The sequence below is a fragment of the Perna viridis genome, chromosome 3 (assembly GCF_037379345.1).
Source record: "Perna viridis isolate PV_CMFRI_1.1 ecotype Kerala chromosome 3, ASM3737934v1, whole genome shotgun sequence".
NCBI lineage: Eukaryota > Metazoa > Mollusca > Bivalvia > Mytilida > Mytilidae > Perna > Perna viridis.
Genome location: NC_142447.1, coordinates 42,218,435 through 42,242,252, shown reverse-complemented (window position 1 = coordinate 42,242,252; position 23,818 = coordinate 42,218,435). Strand labels below are relative to the sequence as shown.

At 32.3% G+C, this 23,818-nt stretch overlaps 1 protein-coding gene across 2 annotated transcripts; it reads left to right on the top strand.

Moving 5' to 3' along the window:
* The first annotated feature begins 298 nt into the window (after window positions 1-298).
* LOC148622330 (peptide-N(4)-(N-acetyl-beta-glucosaminyl)asparagine amidase-like) lies at window positions 299-14,870 on the top strand. 2 transcript variants are annotated; one of them, XR_015920625.1, is made up of 6 exons: window positions 299-546; window positions 3,713-3,910; window positions 5,638-6,829; window positions 7,449-7,617; window positions 10,164-10,268; window positions 10,988-14,870. XR_015920625.1 is itself a non-coding variant. In XM_088572166.1 (5 exons), the coding sequence occupies exons 1-5, from the start codon at window positions 325-327 to the stop codon at window positions 11,158-11,160; spliced, it is 1,890 nt and encodes a 629-aa protein (XP_088428292.1). In that variant the 5' UTR covers window positions 299-324; the 3' UTR covers window positions 11,161-14,870. The 2 variants fall into 2 exon arrangements, 1 of the variants encoding a protein (XP_088428292.1); XM_088572166.1 differs by lacking the exon at window positions 7,449-7,617.
* The last annotated feature ends 8,948 nt before the right edge of the window (window positions 14,871-23,818 follow it).

Below are 23,818 nucleotides of genomic sequence, written 5' to 3'. Positions count from 1 at the left end.
ACATCGACATTCAAAATAATTGTTAACTTCCAGGGCTGAAATAAACTCTCAAATTGTAAAGACTATTTATCATTTTATCATATTGAAATAATTTGGGAGGCATGTCGAAAAATGTTTGACAAAATTTTGTAGTTCTATGATAAGTACTTTGATAATAGAAGTTTTGCATGTTCAACCATTCATTAATTTGGGAACTTTTGGTCTTACATTTGTACCATGTACGGTACGGGTTACACATTTTTGTACTGTATTAATTAGAATCAATCTAGGAAATTTACCTTTTACTCAATATCATTGTAGAAACACGTACACTTCCGGATAAAAATGACTTCGGTTCCTGACAGTGTTCGATCTTTAGTCTCTGAAAATCAGAAAGAAGACTTTGTCCAAGCTGCAAAAATTATTATCAGATATGCAAATAATATTCTCAGTAACCCAAATGAAGAAAAATTTAGGAAGATAAGACTTGGAAACCCCACAGTAGAAACCAAACTACTGCCGGTCATAGGTGCACTTGAATGTTTTTTCGAGATGGGATTTATTGAGGTATGCATCTACATCTACTGTATACTTCTGAACATCAATATGTTGATGAAACTAGAAGGCACATGTCAGGGTCAAGGAATTAAAATTTAACATTAATACACAATACGCAACATTTTTTTTAAACGTTTTTAATAGATAGGATAAGACAGACTATTATTTACATGAACGAATGTGATATAGCACCAGCCTTGAATGAGTCTAGGTCTGGGCTAGTTGCCACCTGATATGGTAGGGAACTTTTTTGAGCAGGGGAAAAATGAGTTTGAATGGTAATTTGTGGGAGAGAATGGCTGTAAAAAATTATGTGCTCATGTTGGTACTAAATAGTATGGTGGTACTATGATATTTACAAGTTGGTGTGTGATGTTATAAATCATGAAGACTGACCTTGTAAAATAGGGAACATAACATGTATGGTTGGTTGAGTCTCACCAGGGACTAGAGTTACTCTCTAATATATTGTAGTTTACCCAAAACCAAATTATAGGTAGGGATTTTATGCAGAGCCATTAAACGTAAGTTCTGGACCTGCAGTTCTCCAGGAAGTGGAGGAATCTACACAAGACAACAATGATGATGACAGATGTTAGGTCACATCTTTGTTGTAGTGTTAGCCATTTCAGTTGTGTAAGCATGGCACTTGCGCTACTTTGACAGTCATACGGATGTAAAGTGTACCTTGCAGCTCATCTTTGTATCATTTCTTATTTTTGGGTAAGTTGGTTTCACCATGGGTTCCAAATAATACTGCAATATTCAAGTTTTGGTCTTATGTAAGTTTTGTATGCTGTTTCCTTTGTTTTAGTTCTGATGTTACATTTAATGAAGCCGAAAGTAGAGTTTGCCTTATTTGAGATTGTGTTAATATGACTGTTCCATGTGAGATCTTTTGTTAATGTTACACCCAAATGTTTTGCTTTTTCAGTTGTTTGGAGAATCTTATTATTTGTCTGGATTAAAAGACATGAGCTATTCATTCTCCCACTGTTCCAGTTTTTGAAGGTCGGACTGAAGGTTATTGCAATTGGCTATGGTTGATATTGGTCAGATAAACAATTGTGTCATCTGCAAAGAGGCGTACATTGCTTTTGAGGGTGTCTGGCATGTCATTGATGTAAATTAAAAATAGACAGGGGCCAAGAACAGAGCGTTGTGGTACGCCTGACAGTACTGGACAGCTGTTTGAGGTCTGACCATCAACTGCCACTTTCTGTGAGCGGTTTAAAAGCCATGCAAGGACCCAGTCAGCTGTTTTGTTATTTATTCCCATGTGTTTAAGCTTTAAAATGAGTCTCTGGTGGTCGACCTTATCAAATGCTTAGCTAAGTCCATTACTGCAACATCTGTTTGTTTGCCACTGGCCATTTCATCAAATATTTGTTGTGTAAATGTAAGTTGGGTTTCACGGCTGACTTTTGATCTGAAACCATGTTGCAATGGATATAAAAGGCTATGTTTGTCAAGGTGTTTCATAATTAATGATACTATTATGTGTTTGAGTACTTTACTTAGGATGCAGGTTGAGGAGATTGGTCGGTAGTTTTCTGGTTTTGATTTTGATCCTTTCTTGAAGACTGGTGTTACTAGTGCTTCTAGCCAATCGTTGGGTACTTGAAGACTGGTGTTACTAGTGCTTCTAGCCAATCGTTGGGTACTTGAAGACTGGTGTTACTAGTGCTTCTAGCCAATCGTTTTGTACTTGACCTGTGTTAAGAGAAAAGATGAATAGGTCTGGTGTGATTTCATTGCATACCTCTTTTAAGAAATATGGTGATATATTGTCTGGGCCAATGGCTTTTGAGGGATTTAGGTTTTTTGAGCAATTTTGATGTACCCTCTGGTGGTATGGTGGTCTCATCCATCTCATGTTGGTGTTGGTGTGACCTGAGGTTTTGAAGTTCACAGATGTTGCTTAATTTTAGTGGTTTAGGCATTGTAAATGCAGAATGGAATTGGTGGTTGAATGCTTCAGCTTGTTCTATTGGTGTTATTTTTGTTATATCATTTACGTTGAGTGGGGCAATTCCAATATTTTCACTCTTCTGGTTTTTCATGAATGACCAAAACTTTTTTGTTGTACTTGGTGTTTGATGGATATGTATTTTTTCTCAAGTACTGTCTTTCCCGGGTTTGCATGTTTTTAATTGTATATGAGTATGATCTCTCTTGTGTATTAACCTCTTTGTTTCTAAGTTAAGCCATGGGATGTCTTGCTTTGATCGGAGTGTCTTATATGGAATGTGATTTTTTATTATGCTTTCTATATCGGTTTTTATGGTAGTCCATCTGTCCTCAGGAGTTTTTCATGGAGTTTGATTTGCAGAATATGTTTCTTTAAATTTTGTTACTTCAGATCTTATTTTTTGCCAGTCTTTTTGTATGTTTAAGAGGGACACATAGTTCATGTGTTACACTTTTGTAAAGCTTAATCATTTAGAGGAAATGAAACTGAATTTTAATTTGCTGTGAATGCTAATCTGCTAATGTGAGGATGGCATCTCAGCTAAAATTCTGATTTGAAAATTGATTTTAGCATATTTTTTGTCTTTCCAATTTTTGAATAAAGTGAACTCTTGCTGGTCAAAGATATATTAACCAGGAATCCCAGGTAATATTTTTGCTCCACAAGTTTCTCTCAAGTATAACCCCAGGTCTTGTCTTATGTCTTTTGATTGGCTGGGTGAATATGACATTATTTTATATAGTTTTATACGTTCTAATATTCAAATTTAAAGAAAAAAACACTTTTAAATATTTTTTCAATTTTTGTATATTATCTTCGATATAAATGCACAATTGTTAGGTTAAGTTAGATAATCTCGTCTTTGTTTTATTTTATTCCATCAGCAGCAATTTACTCATATATTGTGCATGCCAACTGCTGGTAACAAGAGTCCATATTTTTAGCGATCCTAGGGTCACATGATAGTGAACAGGGGACGAGATTAAATGATATACCTGCAAAAAATTCATGTAAATTGTGCCATTGACAGAGGTTTTTGTAGGTAAAACACTTGTAGTAATAAAATGAAGTACATGTAAATTATGTAAAAAAAAAAACATTTTAAGTGAATTAATAATCAACATGATTTCCAGGAATTATACTGGGATGTGCTATTATATTGCTATAAATACATAAATATATTTTAAATTCCTCATTTAACAGGATGGTGAATTTTTAACTCTTCCAAGCACTACACCATTGTCACAGATGAAAAGAATAAATGAAGTACTTCAACAAGAACTGTTGAAAGTGTCACCTGCATCTGCTAATGGTCCACAAAGTGCAGGAGGAAGTAATGCTCCAACACCAAGCAGGAATCAGCCACCCAACCCTAGTCCAGTTCTGCTTCCCAATTACCAGGTTAGGCATAAATGTTTCACTTATTAGAAAATATGTTTTAATGCTTAACATAGGATCCAGTAGACATTTACTAGATTTATAATACTGGAAAGTTTATTGGGTTCCTATTTTTGAAGGAGAAGTCCTGCTTTTCATTTGGAGTTCAGGTAAATTAATGTACCCTGATAATGTTCCACTTTTAATATGATCACAATTAAAAAGTACAAACATACTGACATGAAGTGCTATGGTTTTGGAGACCAAGACTGAGGATCTTATATGTTCTAAGATTTGGCGATTGTTTGGAATGTTACATGTATTGACCCACAAGTCAAGAAGATTTCTACTCTTTTATTACGTGTCAAATTTATATTTCTTAATGATGCATGTGATATTGCATTTTTATACGTCTGTCTAAGAAGGGACATATTGTGGTATACCATTGTCCATCCATCATCAACACTTCAGACAATAACTCAAAAACACTTTCACCAACTTCTATGAAACTTTGGTGAATTGTTCATATCTATTGACGTAAGCTTCCTTTCCATTTTTATAAATTTCAGATTTTTGTTTCCGTGTTATGAATTTTTATACTTAAAAAAGGGGGATTTCAAGTTTTCTGACAATAACTCAAAAACACTTTCACTTACATTTATGAAACATTGGTGAATTTTTCATATCTATTGACGTAAACTCCCTTCCAATTTGTATAATTGTCAAATTTTACATTACGTGTTAAGAAGTTTTACTCTTTAAAAAACGGCTGAAACGGGCAAGGAAATTTATTCGTTGAAAACAAACCATTTGTGATAAAAGTGCCAATTTTTTGGTGCATTTTTTATTTAGTTTTTTTAGGGGGTGAGGGGGGGGAGGGTATTTGACATGGCTCACAGTATTTCTAGTTGTTTATTTTACTTCATTAAAAGCATAAAGACAAGTTAAAAGAGCAATTGGCGTATCATGCGGTTAAAGCAATTATTACAATGTAAGAAAAAAACATCTTAAATGAATTTGACATGTAAATTAAAACCTCTTTGGCATGAATGGGAATTGTTGAAAGTGAACAAATAAACCTTTTTTTGACCAAATGACCATGCAAATTGGTCCATGCAGTCTTAGAAGTATAGCAAACAACTGCTCAAAATTTAGTCTCTTAGTCTCTAGATTAATTGTTTTGACTGAAATACATTTTTTGTAAGTAAGGCCAAATAAAATTAATTAGTAGATTCTCTTCCCCTCCTGCCCCTATAAAATTGACAAAAATATAAAAAAAATTTGGGGCAGGAATTTCAAAATCAGGATTTCTTTTGCGTCAGTTTCTAGTATTGAGCTACTACATGTACAGCACACAAATATTTCATTTCTTGGTGTCAGACTAAAACCATGTTTCTTCTCAGAAACATGATGTGACTATGGATTAAGAAAATATTTGTACTTCAAATAGTTAAAATTAGCAAATATCTTGTAAGAAATAAGAAATAAAAATAAAACTTCCCAAAGGCACAAATTTTTTGTGAAAGTTGGATGAGAATCTACCATTTAAGTTTACTACATCAATAGTAAAATTGGTGGAAGAAAAATTCATGTATTAAAAAAGAAACTTCCGAATGTTGATATACATGTTTGTTTATTCATTCCTCTTCAGAATTGAAATATTTGATGTTGAAAATTTTGGTTTCTAGATATTTAGTTTTTCTTGCATGCCAGTATATTGAGTGAATTTGGTATTATCTCTGCTTTTTTAGCAACTGGAGAGGCAGTTTTTTCAGAAGATTGAAAGCAGTCTTACCCATGTGTTAAAGTATGAAGACCCTGCACTTCAGGCAAAAGCCAGACATATTATACCAACTCAGCAATTAATAGAAAAGGCTCAAAAACAATTTCAAGCTCTCACTCAGTCTGGAAATACTGTTGATATTGGCATCAAGGATTGTTTGATTCTTGAGTTATTGTCTTGGTTTAAAAATTCTTTCTTCAAATGGGTTGATGCACCTCCATGTGATAGTTGTGGTTCAACTCCTACTAGTGTGGGCATGGCAAATCCAAATGCTGATGATTTGAGATGGGGAGCTTCACGTGTTGAAAATTACAAATGTCAGAAATGTCAGAAATTCATTCGATTCCCTAGATATAACAGTCCAGAAAAATTATTAGAAACCAGGAGAGGCAGGTGTGGTGAGTGGGCGAACTGTTTCACATTGTGCTGTCGTGCTATGGGCTTTGAAGCTCGATATGTACTAGACTGGACAGATCATGTGTGGACTGAAGTATACTCTACAACTCAAAAAAGATGGCTTCATTGTGATCCTTGTGAAAATATCTGTGATAAACCCCTTTTATATGAATCTGGTTGGGGCAAAAAATTAACATATGTTCTAGCATTTTCTGTTGATGAAGTTCAGGATGTAAGCTGGAGGTATTCTGCTAAACATTCTGAACTGCAAAGTCGTAGAAGAGAGTGTAGAGAAACTTGGCTGGTCCAAGTTTTACACAGACTTTGGAAGGGAAAACTTGGTAGTGTAACTGATGCCAGAAAACAGGAAATGATTGATCGACTTCTTGTAGAACTAGTAGAATTTATGGCCCCCAAATCTGGTGATGGTCAAAATCTAGGAGGACGAACAACTGGATCCTTGGCTTGGAGACAAGCAAGAGGAGAGATAGGTGCAACAGCTGCTAACTCCAATGCAGAATATACATTTGCATTAACTGAAGATGAGAAAAAATCAAAGACATTCCACATTAAATATATTTGTTCAAAAGATGAATATATACGTATGAGTGACTTAGATGAGGATAAAGTCATGGGATTTTCTTCGTGTGTGTTCAAATCTGATAGCATATTTAGAAAAGAAGAACATGACTGGAAGATGGTTTATCTTGCAAGAAAAGAAGGCTCAGAAAGGTCCTCAATTTCCTGGAAGTTTAATTTCAAAGGTAGCAATTGTTCTTGTAGTTATAAAACTTAAATACTAATGTAGAAGAGTTGAAGAGGTACATACATGTATTATGAAAAGAAATCTAAAGATTAATATTATACTTCTTGTATTAATGTAGATTATTTTTTATAATATAATTTCAGAAGTAGTATATTTTCTGATTGGATGAAAAAATATTTTAATCTCATGGACACAATGTTGCTTTGTAGCAGTGATGTCATCAAAGTTTTTTTTTTATTCAATATTTTGGCACTAAAATTGAATAATAAGGAATTATAAGGAATGATTTTAATAAACATGTTTTTTTTTTATTTTCTGTCTATTAGAAATGAGTATATGATGAATGCAAATTCTATTGAAGTTAGAACTACATGTGTTTAATATAATTTTTAAGAGAAGCATAATTTTCACCTGCCTAGCATTTATTATTGCTATTAGTATTGTTTAAAATTGAGGGCGGAAAAGCTGTTATCTGATGATTCATGTCAACATTAGGTTCACAGTTTCAAATGTAAACACCAGGCAGGTTATCAAATGCTTTAGATTGCTGTCAGATATGATTTATTTTGTACAAGTGGTTTCTCAATTCCACAATTCTGAATTTATTTTTACCCCAGTTGGGAGTATTCCATCAATAAATGGAGAAAATTACTTAAACAGAAAAGATATAACAAGAATAGTTATGATGTATTTGTCAAAGAGACAACAGCCCCACTGGGATGAAAATGTCAGCCAAATGCCGAGGTAATCCTCACACCACAGGGCAGGCTGCAGCTGGTCCCACAGGTACAGCATAAAACATAAAAATAAACTAAAGGTGAAAATGAAACAAGACATACAGAGGCGCAAAAAATGTGGAAGGGTTAAAATACTTTGCTGTGAGCACAACCCTCCCCCTTTAAGTCTGGTTACTGTGGAAAAAAATTTTACACAATTATACACCCCTAAAATCAGTTCAAAAAGGTCTGAGTCCCTTGTTACAACAGAAATAAAGACACTGAAAATTAATTACTCAAATGTACAAACTAAGGACTACTAGCAGTTAACTGACATGCCAGCTCCAGACCAGTTTAAACCTACTAAAAGTAATGGTCCCATTGTTCATAAAATCAATCCCAATTCTTTCAATGCAGGGTTGAGAATACAATAAGGACACAACCCACATCATACCAAAAACTGCTCTAAAATTTTATGTAAAGACCCTTTGAGAAAATCAATGTTAATGCCAAAAATGCTATCCTTAATGATTTGACAACAATATCATAACTACCCAGTACATGTATATGCCATATGAATGAGCCCATTCAACGGTTTAGTTAACTTATTTGGTGAATATCAAGTTTTTTGTGCTATGTGTAGAATATTACTGTAAAAGAAATGGTGAGAGATACCCGCATATACAAATCCTTTACAAGTACATCTGTATTTGAGAGAGGACTTGCAGAGAGTTCCTTGTATCGTTTGAAAGAATAATCAAGGAAAACAAGGTTATGGCGGTAATCAAAAGAATGTAAACCAGGGCCAAAGTCCAGACATGGAAAACAGACATACACAACAAAGAACATGAAGTAACTAAAATTATACTTACAAAGTAACAAAAGCAAATGAGCAACTCTTACTCCACTAAAAACTGGGAGCATGGACCAGGTGCACTGGTAGGGTAAGCATCCTCTGCTTTTCTAGAAACACCCGCCAAGTTGCTCATAAAAAGTCCAAGATAGATGAAAGAGGAAAAGAAAACTATGACACATTGAATAAATCAGTGTTCATGGCGCAGATGGATGCGCCATAACGATCCACAAGTTCGTAATGACGACCATCACTACTTCTGTAGTGATGACTTCAATCTTGTAGAAACATAACCCTGTTCCAGAAGCCGATTTGTTTGAATTCTAGTGTGATATAAAAAGTCTGTAGTTTCGTTAAGCTCTGGCATAACGTATGAGTTGTGATATGAACACGCCATACGCAGGTGCTGAAGAGATGTTGCCACACATGATAGGAAAGTTAACAATTCTGAATGAAAAGTCATCACATTTGTCGTAAAGTTTGGTCAATAGTTTTCTTTTGCCATCGATTTCTAAGCGTAGGTCAATATATGAGGCTGACTTCACAGTTCCTGTAATATCCTTTATCTCAAGTTCTTTTGGGTAGATGCGGTGCATCAGATGCCTGAAATTAGGATTGTTTAAAGTTAATATGTCATCTATGTAGCGGAAACTGAGATTAAAGGATCTACATGTAGCTAAACAATATTCATTCTTTCGGATTAGATCAGCTGTAAAGTCAGCCTCATAAGAGTGAAAGAATAGGTCGGCAAGTTATATAAAAATTCCTTTCATTAAAATCTAAAACATTGTTACAGATACAAGCAAATCAAACAATTGTGATATGTAAACACCATATGATGGTGACAAGGGGACGTCACCATCTAAAAATGGATAGTTGACAGTAGAGAATGAAAAATCATCCCTGTTATCGTAAATTATAGTATTAAGTTTACCATCATTGATATGAATACTAAGATCAAGAAACAGACATTCTTTATTATTAGTATCTGCTTTATTCAAAGACAGTTCTACAGGATATATATCTTTAGTATAAATATTGAAGTCATCACTGCTTAGAGCCAAAATGTTGTCCAAATTTCTTAAAGGTGCTATTAAATTTTCTACCAAATGTTTGGAAGGGCCTTTATTTATGCTGGCCATAAATGGTGATTCTTAACAGTACAGAAAGAGGTCTGCAATAAGTCCCCATAGGAATTCCAATAACTTGAAGATAAATACCAAAGCATACAAAAATGTTGTCTAACAGGAATTTGAGTGTTGTAAGCATAAAAGAAAAGCCTAATTAACGTAGTTTGTATGTTTTTCATTACTAAAAAGTGATCTAAAAGAATTCGAACCAATATATTTTTCGTCCTGATTTATTTAATGTGAATTTTTGTTTTATGAGATTATGTGGAAGTCTAGTGAATAAAGTTGGAAAATCAAAATTTTTAACAGATTCGAAAGATCCCTTATGAGCATGTAATTTATCATGCACTTCAAGCTAGTTTATAACACTCCAAAAACAGTTAATTCCACTACTTTCATAAGCTTTGTCACAAAAATTTATAATCAGATTGTTTATGGTATTTAGCACACTAGTAAGTAAAATAGAAAGTAGTTGTAGAGCAATGACATGAGGGAATGAATCTACATTTATAAGGCGATTTGTAAAAAAAAGTCCCAAAAATGTATCAAAACACTTATTGTGCTATATTTTATTCTGATTTTGATTAAACAAAGTGATGTTTGAAGCATAATAGACCTCATTTATACTTTCAGGTTTCAAGATCAGTAAGCTTAAAGTTAAAGTCAGTAGTACAGTGTATGAAAATGGCACTGTGTCTTGGAGACTTTGTAGTGAATCAAAATGTGCAATGTTACAAGGTGTGTATGACACCAACTAACTATTATTGTATTATATACAATTGTATACCAGCCTAAGATTTAACTTCTTACTTTAGCAAACATGGTATCTAAGGGCCTTTATACTTCAGATGCCCCTTGTTTCCTGTACAACTACAGTGTACTAACAAATAAGGGCAAATCAACATTATTTGTCACTTGCACCCATGGCAAGTTCATTAAAATATTTAGTTTTAACACAATAGACACTAAGTTCGTTGACTTCAGTATTACTTAGTGGATTTCATGATCAATTTATATAACAAGGCTGAGGAAGGTTATGGGTTATGGCCATTACTATAGTGAAAAGGATGAAAAATAAATGCATTTCTGGTTTCAAGACAATATTTTAGTAAAAATGTATGGATCTTACTATTTTTTTTTGCTATTTTGTATTAGGTTCAAGCCCACAAAGGAAAGGATTGGGTTTTTTTTTGTTGTTATGACCTTTATTGTTAATTGGTCATAAAAGGCTTGTAAATAACTTTTTTTAAACTTGTGTTAATTGCATATTTCTTGTGCCTAATTGCAAACTTTTTAAGTTTGTTGACCAAAGTTTACATACGTGAAACAATGTATTTATCATAAAATTTATACACAGGGAACCGGGTATTGTTTATTATTTTCTATATCTGAAACCAGGTATGGACATGGTGGATTTGCTTTTATACAATACTCACCTAGATCTGTATATATTTCAGGTAGTAATGATTTGCAGACAGTGAATGATTTGATGGGTGAAGACGAACTTACCATCACAGCTGATCTGAGTGGAGGGAAGGGAGAACATTCATGGCAGCATACACAACTGTTCAGACAATCATTATCAGATGAAGATGTCTATCCTTTTGAAGTTGTAGTTTCTTTTGCTTAATGCTTTGAATTATTTGACAGTCCTCTTGCATTTGTATTTTTTTTTCACTGTGTTCCATGTTAATGCCTGCATATTGTCATCATTTTTCTACTTCAAATCTTTTTAACAATATACAGGAGTTTAACAAAATTTAAAATCTTTTTACTAATGAAATTATCTCTTGAATATAAGTTTCTTGATTGCTCTGTACACCAAAAATATATTCAACAAAAGAATGTGATTTTAAAGAAGTATGGAACAACAATATACCACAGACTTTTTATTCACTTGTTATTTTTATAGATGTCTTTCTACATTGTACACAGGATAAAAATGTCAAACATGCTGGCCCTTGATGAGTGTAATTACTAATTTTAGCATAATCAGTTCAATTTACCAGTATGGTGTATTAGTACTTAGTTTATACTTCAAATTGACATTTGTTGTCATGTTTTAAAGTGTTTGTTGGTGAATAATTTTTAAAATCTCATCTGGCCCAAAGGGCCATGTAAGCTAATGCCATCACTTGGCGTCCTTCATCGTCAACATAATTCATTACTATTCTCCTCTGAAACTGCTGGACCAATTAGAACCAAACTTGTTGTATGAATGTTCTTTAGCGTATTCTGCTTAGAACTAATGTGGGGATTTTTGATCTGTTGAAAAACGTGGCGACCATTACTAAAAATAGAACATGATGGTCAAGCAGCAGTTTTTTTGCATATATCTCCAAAACAGTTCGGTTTTGCTAAATTTTGACAGGGTGAAAGTGTTTAGCATGACAAAATCTATCTGTGGTTAAATTTTTGTGCAAATCTGTTAAGCAAAGTTGGATTGGCCATTTTGGACATTTTTTGCTCTTTTAAATGTCATTACATGTGTGTACTTTCAAAAATCTTCTCCTTTTGACACTTCATGACCAATATAAATCAAACTTGGTATTGCCTTTTTTGGACATTTTTGCTCTTTTTGATGTTGTTACTTTAAAAAATCATCTCATGTATAACTACTGGACAGGATTCAGCAGTGAAAGTTGGTATGATTGTTCCTTAGGTATGAGCTTTAGGAATTTTTATCAAAGAAAAAAACAAGGCGGCTTTAACAAAAACAGAATGTGGCTCATTAAACCAAGTGTTAGAGTGATTCAGGCTCTTTAGAACCTCTAGTCTGGAAATCTGTCAATATCTGTACTTTCATTGTCAAGTAATCTAGTACAGCATTTCATGTAAATATTTCCTTTAATCATTCCTTCAACCATTAAGAAAAAAAAAAAAGAATTATGAAGCAATGAATCTAAAGGTCTATGGAACTAAACACAATGTTCAGTAAAATTATTCTAATATGGTAGTAATAACATTGTATTTATTTTTACATAGTGTATGGTGTGATACTAGTCCTAGTAACATTTTGATGATGTTTAAATAGACAATAATAGTGTATTGACTTGGAATAATAACAATATAAGTAAGGATGTGACCTAGAATTGAGCTGTGCCAAGCATTTTTTTCTGATTTGTGTCAAATTTGTATCATTTTATTTCTAGTCAATGTACTTTTATTGTCTTTTTACATTTGTATTGCAATCTTAATCATTTTTTTAAATCATGTTTAATTTTTACATGACTTGTTTATTACATTCTTCCCCATTAGTTGCCCCTAATAGTGGCTTTACAATTAACATGTACAGGTAATTAATGCATGGGTAGGAGCCAAAGTGTTTATTACTGTCAGTAACCATATTTCATCAATAAATTTACTGTCAATGCATTTTGGTTGCTCAGTTAAAGTGATGGCAGCATATCTTTTAATAAAACTGTTCCTACTTGTGTACAGATATTTTCTAGCATGTTTTCTGTATAGAGACTAACATTACAAGATTTTATACATATTCAGTGACTTGTAATACATTTTGTATGGTATTGATTTCTTGAGTTTATTTAATATTAACACATGCTATGTTGTTCTGATTTTTCACAGAGAAAGTGGAAATAAAGCTGCGTTTATATTTAAAAATAACAGTTATATTCTTCTGGTGTGTCTATAATTATGCAACTTTTCTGAAGATCTGCTTTTGCATTTCCCTAACAAATCAGTTAAGGTCACTGCTGTCTTTTGTTGCTCACCCCTTATGTGGTCTTAAATGACTAAGCCTTGTTTAAAATAATTTTTTATCTCAATTTCCATCTATATAATAGCTGGCTTCTTATATTTGTGTAGGTAAAGTCTGATAGCTCTTATTTTGTAACCTATATACTTAACCACTCTTCCTAGATATGTACCATTGGTCTCCTGTCAAGACGACCAATGAAATATCAGGATTGGCTTGCATAATAAAACAGATTGTATGTTATATGCATTACTTTAAATTATATGAAAAACAGATAGTGTAAATTGAAATTTCACCAAGTTCTGTGATAGGTTTTTTTGTATTATTATTTCCTGAATATGTGTCATTTCTAAATAATCCTGTATTTATTAGTTTTGACAAATATGGTTGTTTGCCCTAATTTTTGGGCTGCCAGATTCATTGGGTCCTAATGTGATAAATGTGTTGCAAAGTTTACTTTCTTTGTCTGTGGCTATTTTGACTATAATACCATTTACATAAATGAAAATTTTCCTCAATTTTTTTTATATTTTTACTGTAAAGCAGAAATTAATTACTTATAAGTAGATTTTAGTAATCATCTTCAATCATTTTAGGTAGAGTTTCTTTTCTTTTATCTTCAAAATTTTAGGGAATTATATTGGAACTCTTCAAAATATATCATTTGGCAAAACAAATCACATACCAGAGAAAAACAACTCAATACAATATCATTGTAATCTGACAGGTATTTCTTGTAAATTTTCCTATTCTCAAGTGAAATTTCATATAGCTTACTGCTTTGATACAGTATGTAGTTTAAATCAATATTTTTGTTGATTCTTAGACACAAGTTTAACCTCTCAAAGTGCTTAAAGTATTATGATAAATATTTTCTATATTGCAGTTCACCATTCCTTGAAATTATATAATCTAGAGTTATATCTCAGATAATAATTAAATATATATCTTATTCACATCTACTTGCACTTCAACTTAATGAAAATTGAGATTCTAGGTGGGAATGGGTATGCTTTTACACATTAGTTAAGTGTCTGTCTCTGTAAGAATCAGGCAGTATTTGAAACATGGTAAAAGCCCATCATTTTGATAGTGTAATTTGACTTAAACCGTATTTGCACCATCAGAATCAAGGAAAACATACAAGATTTTCCATATCATGCTGGACCATTGAGTTAAAATTTCATTGAAATGCACCGAAAATGAAAATTTAATGGACAGGTAACTCTGGTCTAAAACCTCATTTTTCTAACATTCTGTTGAAAAATTTGAGCAAATCCAATGATGCAGAAATCAAATAATGGTCTTTTCAAGTAGAGAAAGCATCCATGAGTGAAATTATATTGTCAGATCAGTGGATTTTTGACATGCATGTTTCTGATTTTTCCCATTTTGCCCGATTCTTATAAATACTTACACTAAGCTCGTAGATAACCTCAGTAGATTCTATGTGATAATTTTGTTGCACTGGTTGGTATTCCAGCTTATAACTTTTTGTCTACCAAAGGTAGAATGAAATATTACTTCATAATTCTATTCTGATCACTATTTTAATTTATCAGTTATGTGTGAGTAAAATAAAATGTTACTATGCTTAAAATATTCAGTAAAATATTTAAGAAGTATGCATCACTTGTCTTTTTTCTCCATAAAATCGGTCTTTAGGCTAAAAACCACTAATTCCACTTTCCATAGGCTTCTATGCTAATTTCACAATATTCAATGGCTTCTATGGACTTTACCTTAACTTTAACCTGCAGAGGACTATATATCAGCATGATTCTACATATGTCAGCTCACAATCCTCAGAATGGCATGTGGGGTTAGCAGACTTGCAGTGCAGTACTGGTCACCGGAAGTGAAGGGTCTATAAATAGCATGGGAAATCCCAGTGTTTTCACAAGACAGGGGTATATTTAAAAATCATTATGGAGATTAGGCTTCACATCACAAGAAGCAAAATGCACCTATAAAATGTACAGAAATGTTTTTCCTTTCAGAAACTGTTTAAATTTTTTAAATAAGATGAGAACTTTTTTCACAGCACTATGAGGAACAGGGGTAATTTCTGCGTAGGACTATTTTTGCGTACGTTCCAAATGCTCATTGGTTGAATTGGTGGTCTGTAACCTTTATCATCCTTTAAACTAAGAAAGGCCACGTTATAGTCAAATCCACTACTTGTCTTAGTGTGCAATATCTTCGATGATCATTGCAAGTTTAAAAAACCAATGTAAAAGGAATTAACTATATTTATATTTGGTTAAGACCTGGTTCTTTCTATGACAACCACCCTATTTGAATAAAACTCCTGCAGCCAACATTAATATTCTTTATATACACATTACTTAGAACAAGTTTCTGTAATAATCAGGCAAAATGGAAAAGAAATTGAAACGTGCATGTCAAAAATTCATCAATCTGACTATATACTTTCACTCAAAGAAGTCTTCTTGGTTTGAAATTTCTGCATTACTGGAGATGTTTGGAAATTTTTCATGAGAATGTAAGAACATTTAGATAGAGATGCCAATGCGACCATATATGGCCGCCATTTTGTTTTCTGGTAAAGAATTTGACTTAGTATTTACGTTACCAAAATCCCTCTATTTCGGAGGTTACATTAGCTATGACTTTTTTTTATGAATAAATATTTAATAAAATACTTTTTGTAGTGAATATAAGTCTTGTTGTTTATAGTTCTCGGAACGGGGATAAATTATCGTCATTTTTGTAACGGTACCAATACGGATTTAACGTCGGGCGGCACGTTTTTTCAGCGGAGTATACGTTTTTCAAACTTAAAAATAAATATGTTCCTGACGTCATATTGAAATAAAAATAACACCCAATTAGAATGGAAGTCGTTTCCGATACACTTCCCAAATCGACCTTGAAATTTTGTTTTGAATACTTCGAAGAGAAAAAAATAAGGTAAATATACGGAGTACGACTTAACGACATGCATATTCGAATTCTTCAAGTTTTTTTCTTTATATTTAATTGTCTTTGCTCTCGATTTGTAATCAGGAACATATTTATTTTAAGCGTTGGAATAGGCGGCTATAGAGGTTACAGACCACCAATTCAACCAATGAGCATTTGGAACGTACGCAAAAATAGTCCTACGCAGAAATTACCCCTGTTCCTCATAGTGCTGTGAAAAAAGTTCTCATCTTATTTAAAAAATTTAAACAGTTTCTGAAAGGAAAAACATTTCTGTACATTTTATAGGTGCATTTTGCTTCTTGTGATGTGAAGCCTAATCTCCATAATGATTTTTAAATATAACCCTATCTTGTGAAAACACTGGGATTTCCCATGCTATTTATAGACCCTTCACTTCCGGTGACCAGTACTGCACTGCAAGTCTGCTAACCCCACATGCCATTCTGAGGATTGTGAGCTGACATATGTAGAATCATGCTGATATATAGTCATCTGCAGGTTAAAGTTAAGGTAAAGTCCAGAGAAGCCATTGAATATTGTGAAATTAGCATAGAAGCCTATGGGAAGTGGAATTAGTGGTTTTTAGCCTTAAGCTGAAGCCATGGCAAAATGAAAAGTTTCTTGAAATAGCTTTAAACTACTTGAAGATCTTGTTAACTTTGCCATGAGAGGAATACACTACAAAAATCCTTCAAAATATGCATTTTTTTAAGTTATAGGTCCAAATTATGGAAAATTGGTCTTTTTGGCTGATTTTTATGTCCTATCTTTTAAAAAGTGTAGAAAATTTAGTAAAAATATCAAATATTAAACTTTGAGGGCTATATTTACCTAAATATGGTAGTAATAAGCACTTGAAATCAAGTTTTGTGTAGATTTGAGCAAAAATTAGGTTAGAAATGAGGAAAAACTCACTTTCATTACTGCGGTTAAGGCCATATAAGCATTCCCCTATGGCAACATGGAAAATCCATTTTTGAGCACTTTTTTTGCTTTAGGTGCCCTTTACTGGTCATGTTTTAATGTGAAAACACTGTATTTACAAATTTAAAGCCAAATATATCACCTTTTGTGAAAATTTAAAGATTTAGGATTTTTGACATGTGATCAAGAAAAAGGGGGAGGCATGTCAGAAATAAATTTTTAAAAATAGACCAATTTCTCAGAAAATGATTACTTTTAAAATTATTTCTTCATTAATATTATTAAAAAACAAGTTGTGATTGATATTTTTTATTTGAAAAGTCAGAAAAAGTTCTTTGCAAATATTTAATGCATTTCAGTATGGTAGAATATTTTCACTTTTTTGCTCGCACAACTTGGTTACCCTATATTTAAAAATCAAATATTTAAAAAAGTGCTTGTCACATTCCACTGAAACTTTGCAAATGCATTCAGTATGTGTGTAGGAAGATACCTGTATAGTTATTTATTTTTTCTAAGACAAAAAGTGACTCTTTAGGTTACAGACCACCAATTCAACCAATGAGCATTTGGAACGTATGCAAAAATAGTCCTACGCAGAAATTACCCCTGTTCCTCATAGTGCTGTGAAAAAAGTTCTCATCTTATTTAAAAAATTTAAACAGTTTCTGAAAGGAAAAACATTTCTGTACATTTTATAGGTGCATTTTGCTTCTTGTGATGTGAAGCCTAATCTCCATAATGATTTTTAAATATAACCCTATCTTGTGAAAACACTGGGATTTCCCATGCTATTTATAGACCCTTCACTTCCGGTGACCAGTACTGCACTGCAAGTCTGCTAACCCCACATGCCATTCTGAGGATTGTGAGCTGACATATGTAGAATCATGCTGATATATAGTCATCTGCAGGTTAAAGTTAAGGTAAAGTCCAGAGAAGCCATTGAATATTGTGAAATTAGCATAGAAGCCTATGGGAAGTGGAATTAGTGGTTTTTAGCCTTAAGCTGAAGCCATGGCAAAATGAAAAGTTTCTTGAAATAGCTTTAAACTACTTGAAGATCTTGTTAACTTTGCCATGAGAGGAATACACTACAAAAATCCTTCAAAATATGCATTTTTTTAAGTTATAGGTCCAAATTATGGAAAATTGGTCTTTTTGGCTGATTTTTATGTCCTATCTTTTAAAAAGTGTAGAAAATTTAGTAAAAATATCAAATATTAAACTTTGAGGGCTATATTTACCTAAATATGGTAGTAATAAGCACTTGAAATCAAGTTTTGTGTAGATTTGAGCAAAAATTAGGTTAGAAATGAGGAAAAACTCACTTTCATTACTGCGGTTAAGGCCATATAAGCATTCATTCCCCTATGGCAACATGGAAAATCCATTTTTGAGCACTTTTTTTGCTTTAGGTGCCCTTTACTGGTCATGTTTTAATGTGAAAACACTGTATTTACAAATTTAAAGCCAAATATATCACCTTTTGTGAAAATTTAAAGATTTAGGATTTTTGACATGTGATCAAGAAAAAGGGGGAGGCATGTCAGAAATAAATTTTTAAAAATAGACCAATTTCTCAGAAAATGATTACTTTTAAAATTATTTCTTCATTAATATTGTTAAAAAACAAGTTGTGATTGATATTTTTTATTTGAAAAGTCAGAAAAAGTTCTTTGCAAATATTTAATGCATTTCAGTATGGTAGAATATTTTCACTTTTTTGCTCGCACAACTTGGTTACCCTATATTTAAAAATCAAATATTTAAAAAAGTGCTTGTCACATTCCACTGAAACTTTGCAAATGCATTCAGTATGTGTGTAGGAAGATACCTGTATAGTTATTTATTTTTTCTAAGACAAAAAGTGACTCTTAAGCTGAAGCCATGGCAAAATGAAAAGTTTCTTGAAATAGCTTTAAACTACTTGAAGATCTTGTTAACTTTGCCATGAGAGGAATACACTACAAAAATCCTTCAAAATATGCATTTTTTTAAGTTATAGGTCCAAATTATGGAAAATTGGTCTTTTTGGCTGATTTTTATGTCCTATCTTTTAAAAAGTGTAGAAAATTTAGTAAAAATATCAAATATTAAACTTTGAGGGCTATATTTACCTAAATATGGTAGTAATAAGCACTTGAAATCAAGTTTTGTGTAGATTTGAGCAAAAATTAGGTTAGAAATGAGGAAAAACTCACTTTCATTACTGCGGTTAAGGCCATATAAGCATTCCCCTATGGCAACATGGAAAATCCATTTTTGAGCACTTTTTTTGCTTTAGGTGCCCTTTACTGGTCATGTTTTAATGTGAAAACACTGTATTTACAAATTTAAAGCCAAATATATCACCTTTTGTGAAAATTTAAAGATTTAGGATTTTTGACATGTGATCAAGAAAAAGGGGGAGGCATGTCAGAAATAAATTTTTAAAAATAGACCAATTTCTCAGAAAATGATTACTTTTAAAATTATTTCTTCATTAATATTATTAAAAAACAAGTTGTGATTGATATTTTTTATTTGAAAAGTCAGAAAAAGTTCTTTGCAAATATTTAATGCATTTCAGTATGGTAGAATATTTTCACTTTTTTGCTCGCACAACTTGGTTACCCTATATTTAAAAATCAAATATTTAAAAAAGTGCTTGTCACATTCCACTGAAACTTTGCAAATGCATTCAGTATGTGTGTAGGAAGATACCTGTATAGTTATTTATTTTTTCTAAGACAAAAAGTGACTCTTTAGGTTACAGACCACCAATTCAACCAATGAGCATTTGGAATGTATGCAAAAATAGTCCTACGCAGAAATTACCCCTGTTCCTCATAGTGCTGTGAAAAAAGTTCTCATCTTATTTAAAAAATTTAAACAGTTTCTGAAAGGAAAAACATTTCTGTACATTTTATAGGTGCATTTTGCTTCTTGTGATGTGAAGCCTAATCTCCATAATGATTTTTAAATATAACCCTATCTTGTGAAAACACTGGGATTTCCCATGCTATTTATAGACCCTTCACTTCCGGTGACCAGTACTGCACTGCAAGTCTGCTAACCCCACATGCCATTCTGAGGATTGTGAGCTGACATATGTAGAATCATGCTGATATATAGTCATCTGCAGGTTAAAGTTAAGGTAAAGTCCAGAGAAGCCATTGAATATTGTGAAATTAGCATAGAAGCCTATGGGAAGTGGAATTAGTGGTTTTTAGCCTTAAGCTGAAGCCATGGCAAAATGAAAAGTTTCTTGAAATAGCTTTAAACTACTTGAAGATCTTGTTAACTTTGCCATGAGAGGAATACACTACAAAAATCCTTCAAAATATGCATTTTTTTAAGTTATAGGTCCAAATTATGGAAAATTGGTCTTTTTGGCTGATTTTTATGTCCTATCTTTTAAAAAGTGTAGAAAATTTAGTAAAAATATCAAATATTAAACTTTGAGGGCTATATTTACCTAAATATGGTAGTAATAAGCACTTGAAATCAAGTTTTGTGTAGATTTGAGCAAAAATTAGGTTAGAAATGAGGAAAAACTCACTTTCATTACTGCGGTTAAGGCCATATAAGCATTCCCCTATGGCAACATGGAAAATCCATTTTTGAGCACTTTTTTTGCTTTAGGTGCCCTTTACTGGTCATGTTTTAATGTGAAAACACTGTATTTACAAATTTAAAGCCAAATATATCACCTTTTGTGAAAATTTAAAGATTTAGGATTTTTGACATGTGATCAAGAAAAAGGGGGAGGCATGTCAGAAATAAATTTTTAAAAATAGACCAATTTCTCAGAAAATGATTACTTTTAAAATTATTTCTTCATTAATATTGTTAAAAAACAAGTTGTGATTGATATTTTTTATTTGAAAAGTCAGAAAAAGTTCTTTGCAAATATTTAATGCATTTCAGTATGGTAGAATATTTTCACTTTTTTGCTCGCACAACTTGGTTACCCTATATTTAAAAATCAAATATTTAAAAAAGTGCTTGTCACATTCCACTGAAACTTTGCAAATGCATTCAGTATGTGTGTAGGAAGATACCTGTATAGTTATTTATTTTTTCTAAGACAAAAAGTGACTCTTAAGCTGAAGCCATGGCAAAATGAAAAGTTTCTTGAAATAGCTTTAAACTACTTGAAGATCTTGTTAACTTTGCCATGAGAGGAATACACTACAAAAATCCTTCAAAATATGCATTTTTTTAAGTTATAGGTCCAAATTATGGAAAATTGGTCTTTTTGGCTGATTTTTATGTCCTATCTTTTAAAAAGTGTAGAAAATTTAGTAAAAATATCAAATATTAAACTTTGAGGGCTATATTTACCTAAATATGGTAGTAATAAGCACTTGAAATCAAGTTTTGTGTAGATTTGAGCAAAAATTAGGTTAGAAATGAGGAAAAACTCACTTTCATTACTGCGGTTAAGGCCATATAAGCATTCCCCTATGGCAACATGGAAAATCCATTTTTGAGCACTTTTTTTGCTTTAGGTGCCCTTTACTGGTCATGTTTTAATGTGAAAACACTGTATTTACAAATTTAAAGCCAAATATATCACCTTTTGTGAAAATTTAAAGATTTAGGATTTTTGACATGTGATCAAGAAAAAGGGGGAGGCATGTCAGAAATAAATTTTTAAAAATAGACCAATTTCTCAGAAAATGATTACTTTTAAAATTATTTCTTCATTAATATTATTAAAAAACAAGTTGTGATTGATATTTTTTATTTGAAAAGTCAGAAAAAGTTCTTTGCAAATATTTAATGCATTTCAGTATGGTAGAATATTTTCACTTTTTTGCTCGCACAACTTGGTTACCCTATATTTAAAAATCAAATATTTAAAAAAGTGCTTGTCACATTCCACTGAAACTTTGCAAATGCATTCAGTATGTGTGTAGGAAGATACCTGTATAGTTATTTATTTTTTCTAAGACAAAAAGTGACTCTTTAGGTTACAGACCACCAATTCAACCAATGAGCATTTGGAACGTATGCAAAAATAGTCCTACGCAGAAATTACCCCTGTTCCTCATAGTGCTGTGAAAAAAGTTCTCATCTTATTTAAAAAATTTAAACAGTTTCTGAAAGGAAAAACATTTCTGTACATTTTATAGGTGCATTTTGCTTCTTGTGATGTGAAGCCTAATCTCCATAATGATTTTTAAATATAACCCTATCTTGTGAAAACACTGGGATTTCCCATGCTATTTATAGACCCTTCACTTCCGGTGACCAGTACTGCACTGCAAGTCTGCTAACCCCACATGCCATTCTGAGGATTGTGAGCTGACATATGTAGAATCATGCTGATATATAGTCATCTGCAGGTTAAAGTTAAGGTAAAGTCCAGAGAAGCCATTGAATATTGTGAAATTAGCATAGAAGCCTATGGGAAGTGGAATTAGTGGTTTTTAGCCTTAAGCTGAAGCCATGGCAAAATGAAAAGTTTCTTGAAATAGCTTTAAACTACTTGAAGATCTTGTTAACTTTGCCATGAGAGGAATACACTACAAAAATCCTTCAAAATATGCATTTTTTTAAGTTATAGGTCCAAATTATGGAAAATTGGTCTTTTTGGCTGATTTTTATGTCCTATCTTTTAAAAAGTGTAGAAAATTTAGTAAAAATATCAAATATTAAACTTTGAGGGCTATATTTACCTAAATATGGTAGTAATAAGCACTTGAAATCAAGTTTTGTGTAGATTTGAGCAAAAATTAGGTTAGAAATGAGGAAAAACTCACTTTCATTACTGCGGTTAAGGCCATATAAGCATTCCCCTATGGCAACATGGAAAATCCATTTTTGAGCACTTTTTTTGCTTTAGGTGCCCTTTACTGGTCATGTTTTAATGTGAAAACACTGTATTTACAAATTTAAAGCCAAATATATCACCTTTTGTGAAAATTTAAAGATTTAGGATTTTTGACATGTGATCAAGAAAAAGGGGGAGGCATGTCAGAAATAAATTTTTAAAAATAGACCAATTTCTCAGAAAATGATTACTTTTAAAATTATTTCTTCATTAATATTATTAAAAAACAAGTTGTGATTGATATTTTTTATTTGAAAAGTCAGAAAAAGTTCTTTGCAAATATTTAATGCATTTCAGTATGGTAGAATATTTTCACTTTTTTGCTCGCACAACTTGGTTACCCTATATTTAAAAATCAAATATTTAAAAAAGTGCTTGTCACATTCCACTGAAACTTTGCAAATGCATTCAGTATGTGTGTAGGAAGATACCTGTATAGTTATTTATTTTTTCTAAGACAAAAAGTGACTCTTTAGGTTACAGACCACCAATTCAACCAATGAGCATTTGGAACGTATGCAAAAATAGTCCTACGCAGAAATTACCCCTGTTCCTCATAGTGCTGTGAAAAAAGTTCTCATCTTATTTAAAAAATTTAAACAGTTTCTGAAAGGAAAAACATTTCTGTACATTTTATAGGTGCATTTTGCTTCTTGTGATGTGAAGCCTAATCTCCATAATGATTTTTAAATATAACCCTATCTTGTGAAAACACTGGGATTTCCCATGCTATTTATAGACCCTTCACTTCCGGTGACCAGTACTGCACTGCAAGTCTGCTAACCCCACATGCCATTCTGAGGATTGTGAGCTGACATATGTAGAATCATGCTGATATATAGTCATCTGCAGGTTAAAGTTAAGGTAAAGTCCAGA

Excerpts from the sequence above, each read along its gene's own strand:
- LOC148622330 (XM_088572166.1), top strand. The coding sequence starts at position 325 with ATGACTTCGGTTCCTGACAGTGTTCGATCTTTAGTCTCTGAAAATCAG. Across the intron at positions 6,830-10,163 it reads CTGGAAGTTTAATTTCAAAG|GTTTCAAGATCAGTAAGCTT; the intron begins GTAGCAATTGTT and ends TTATACTTTCAG. Across the intron at positions 10,269-10,987 it reads AAAATGTGCAATGTTACAAG|GTAGTAATGATTTGCAGACA; the intron begins GTGTGTATGACA and ends TATATATTTCAG.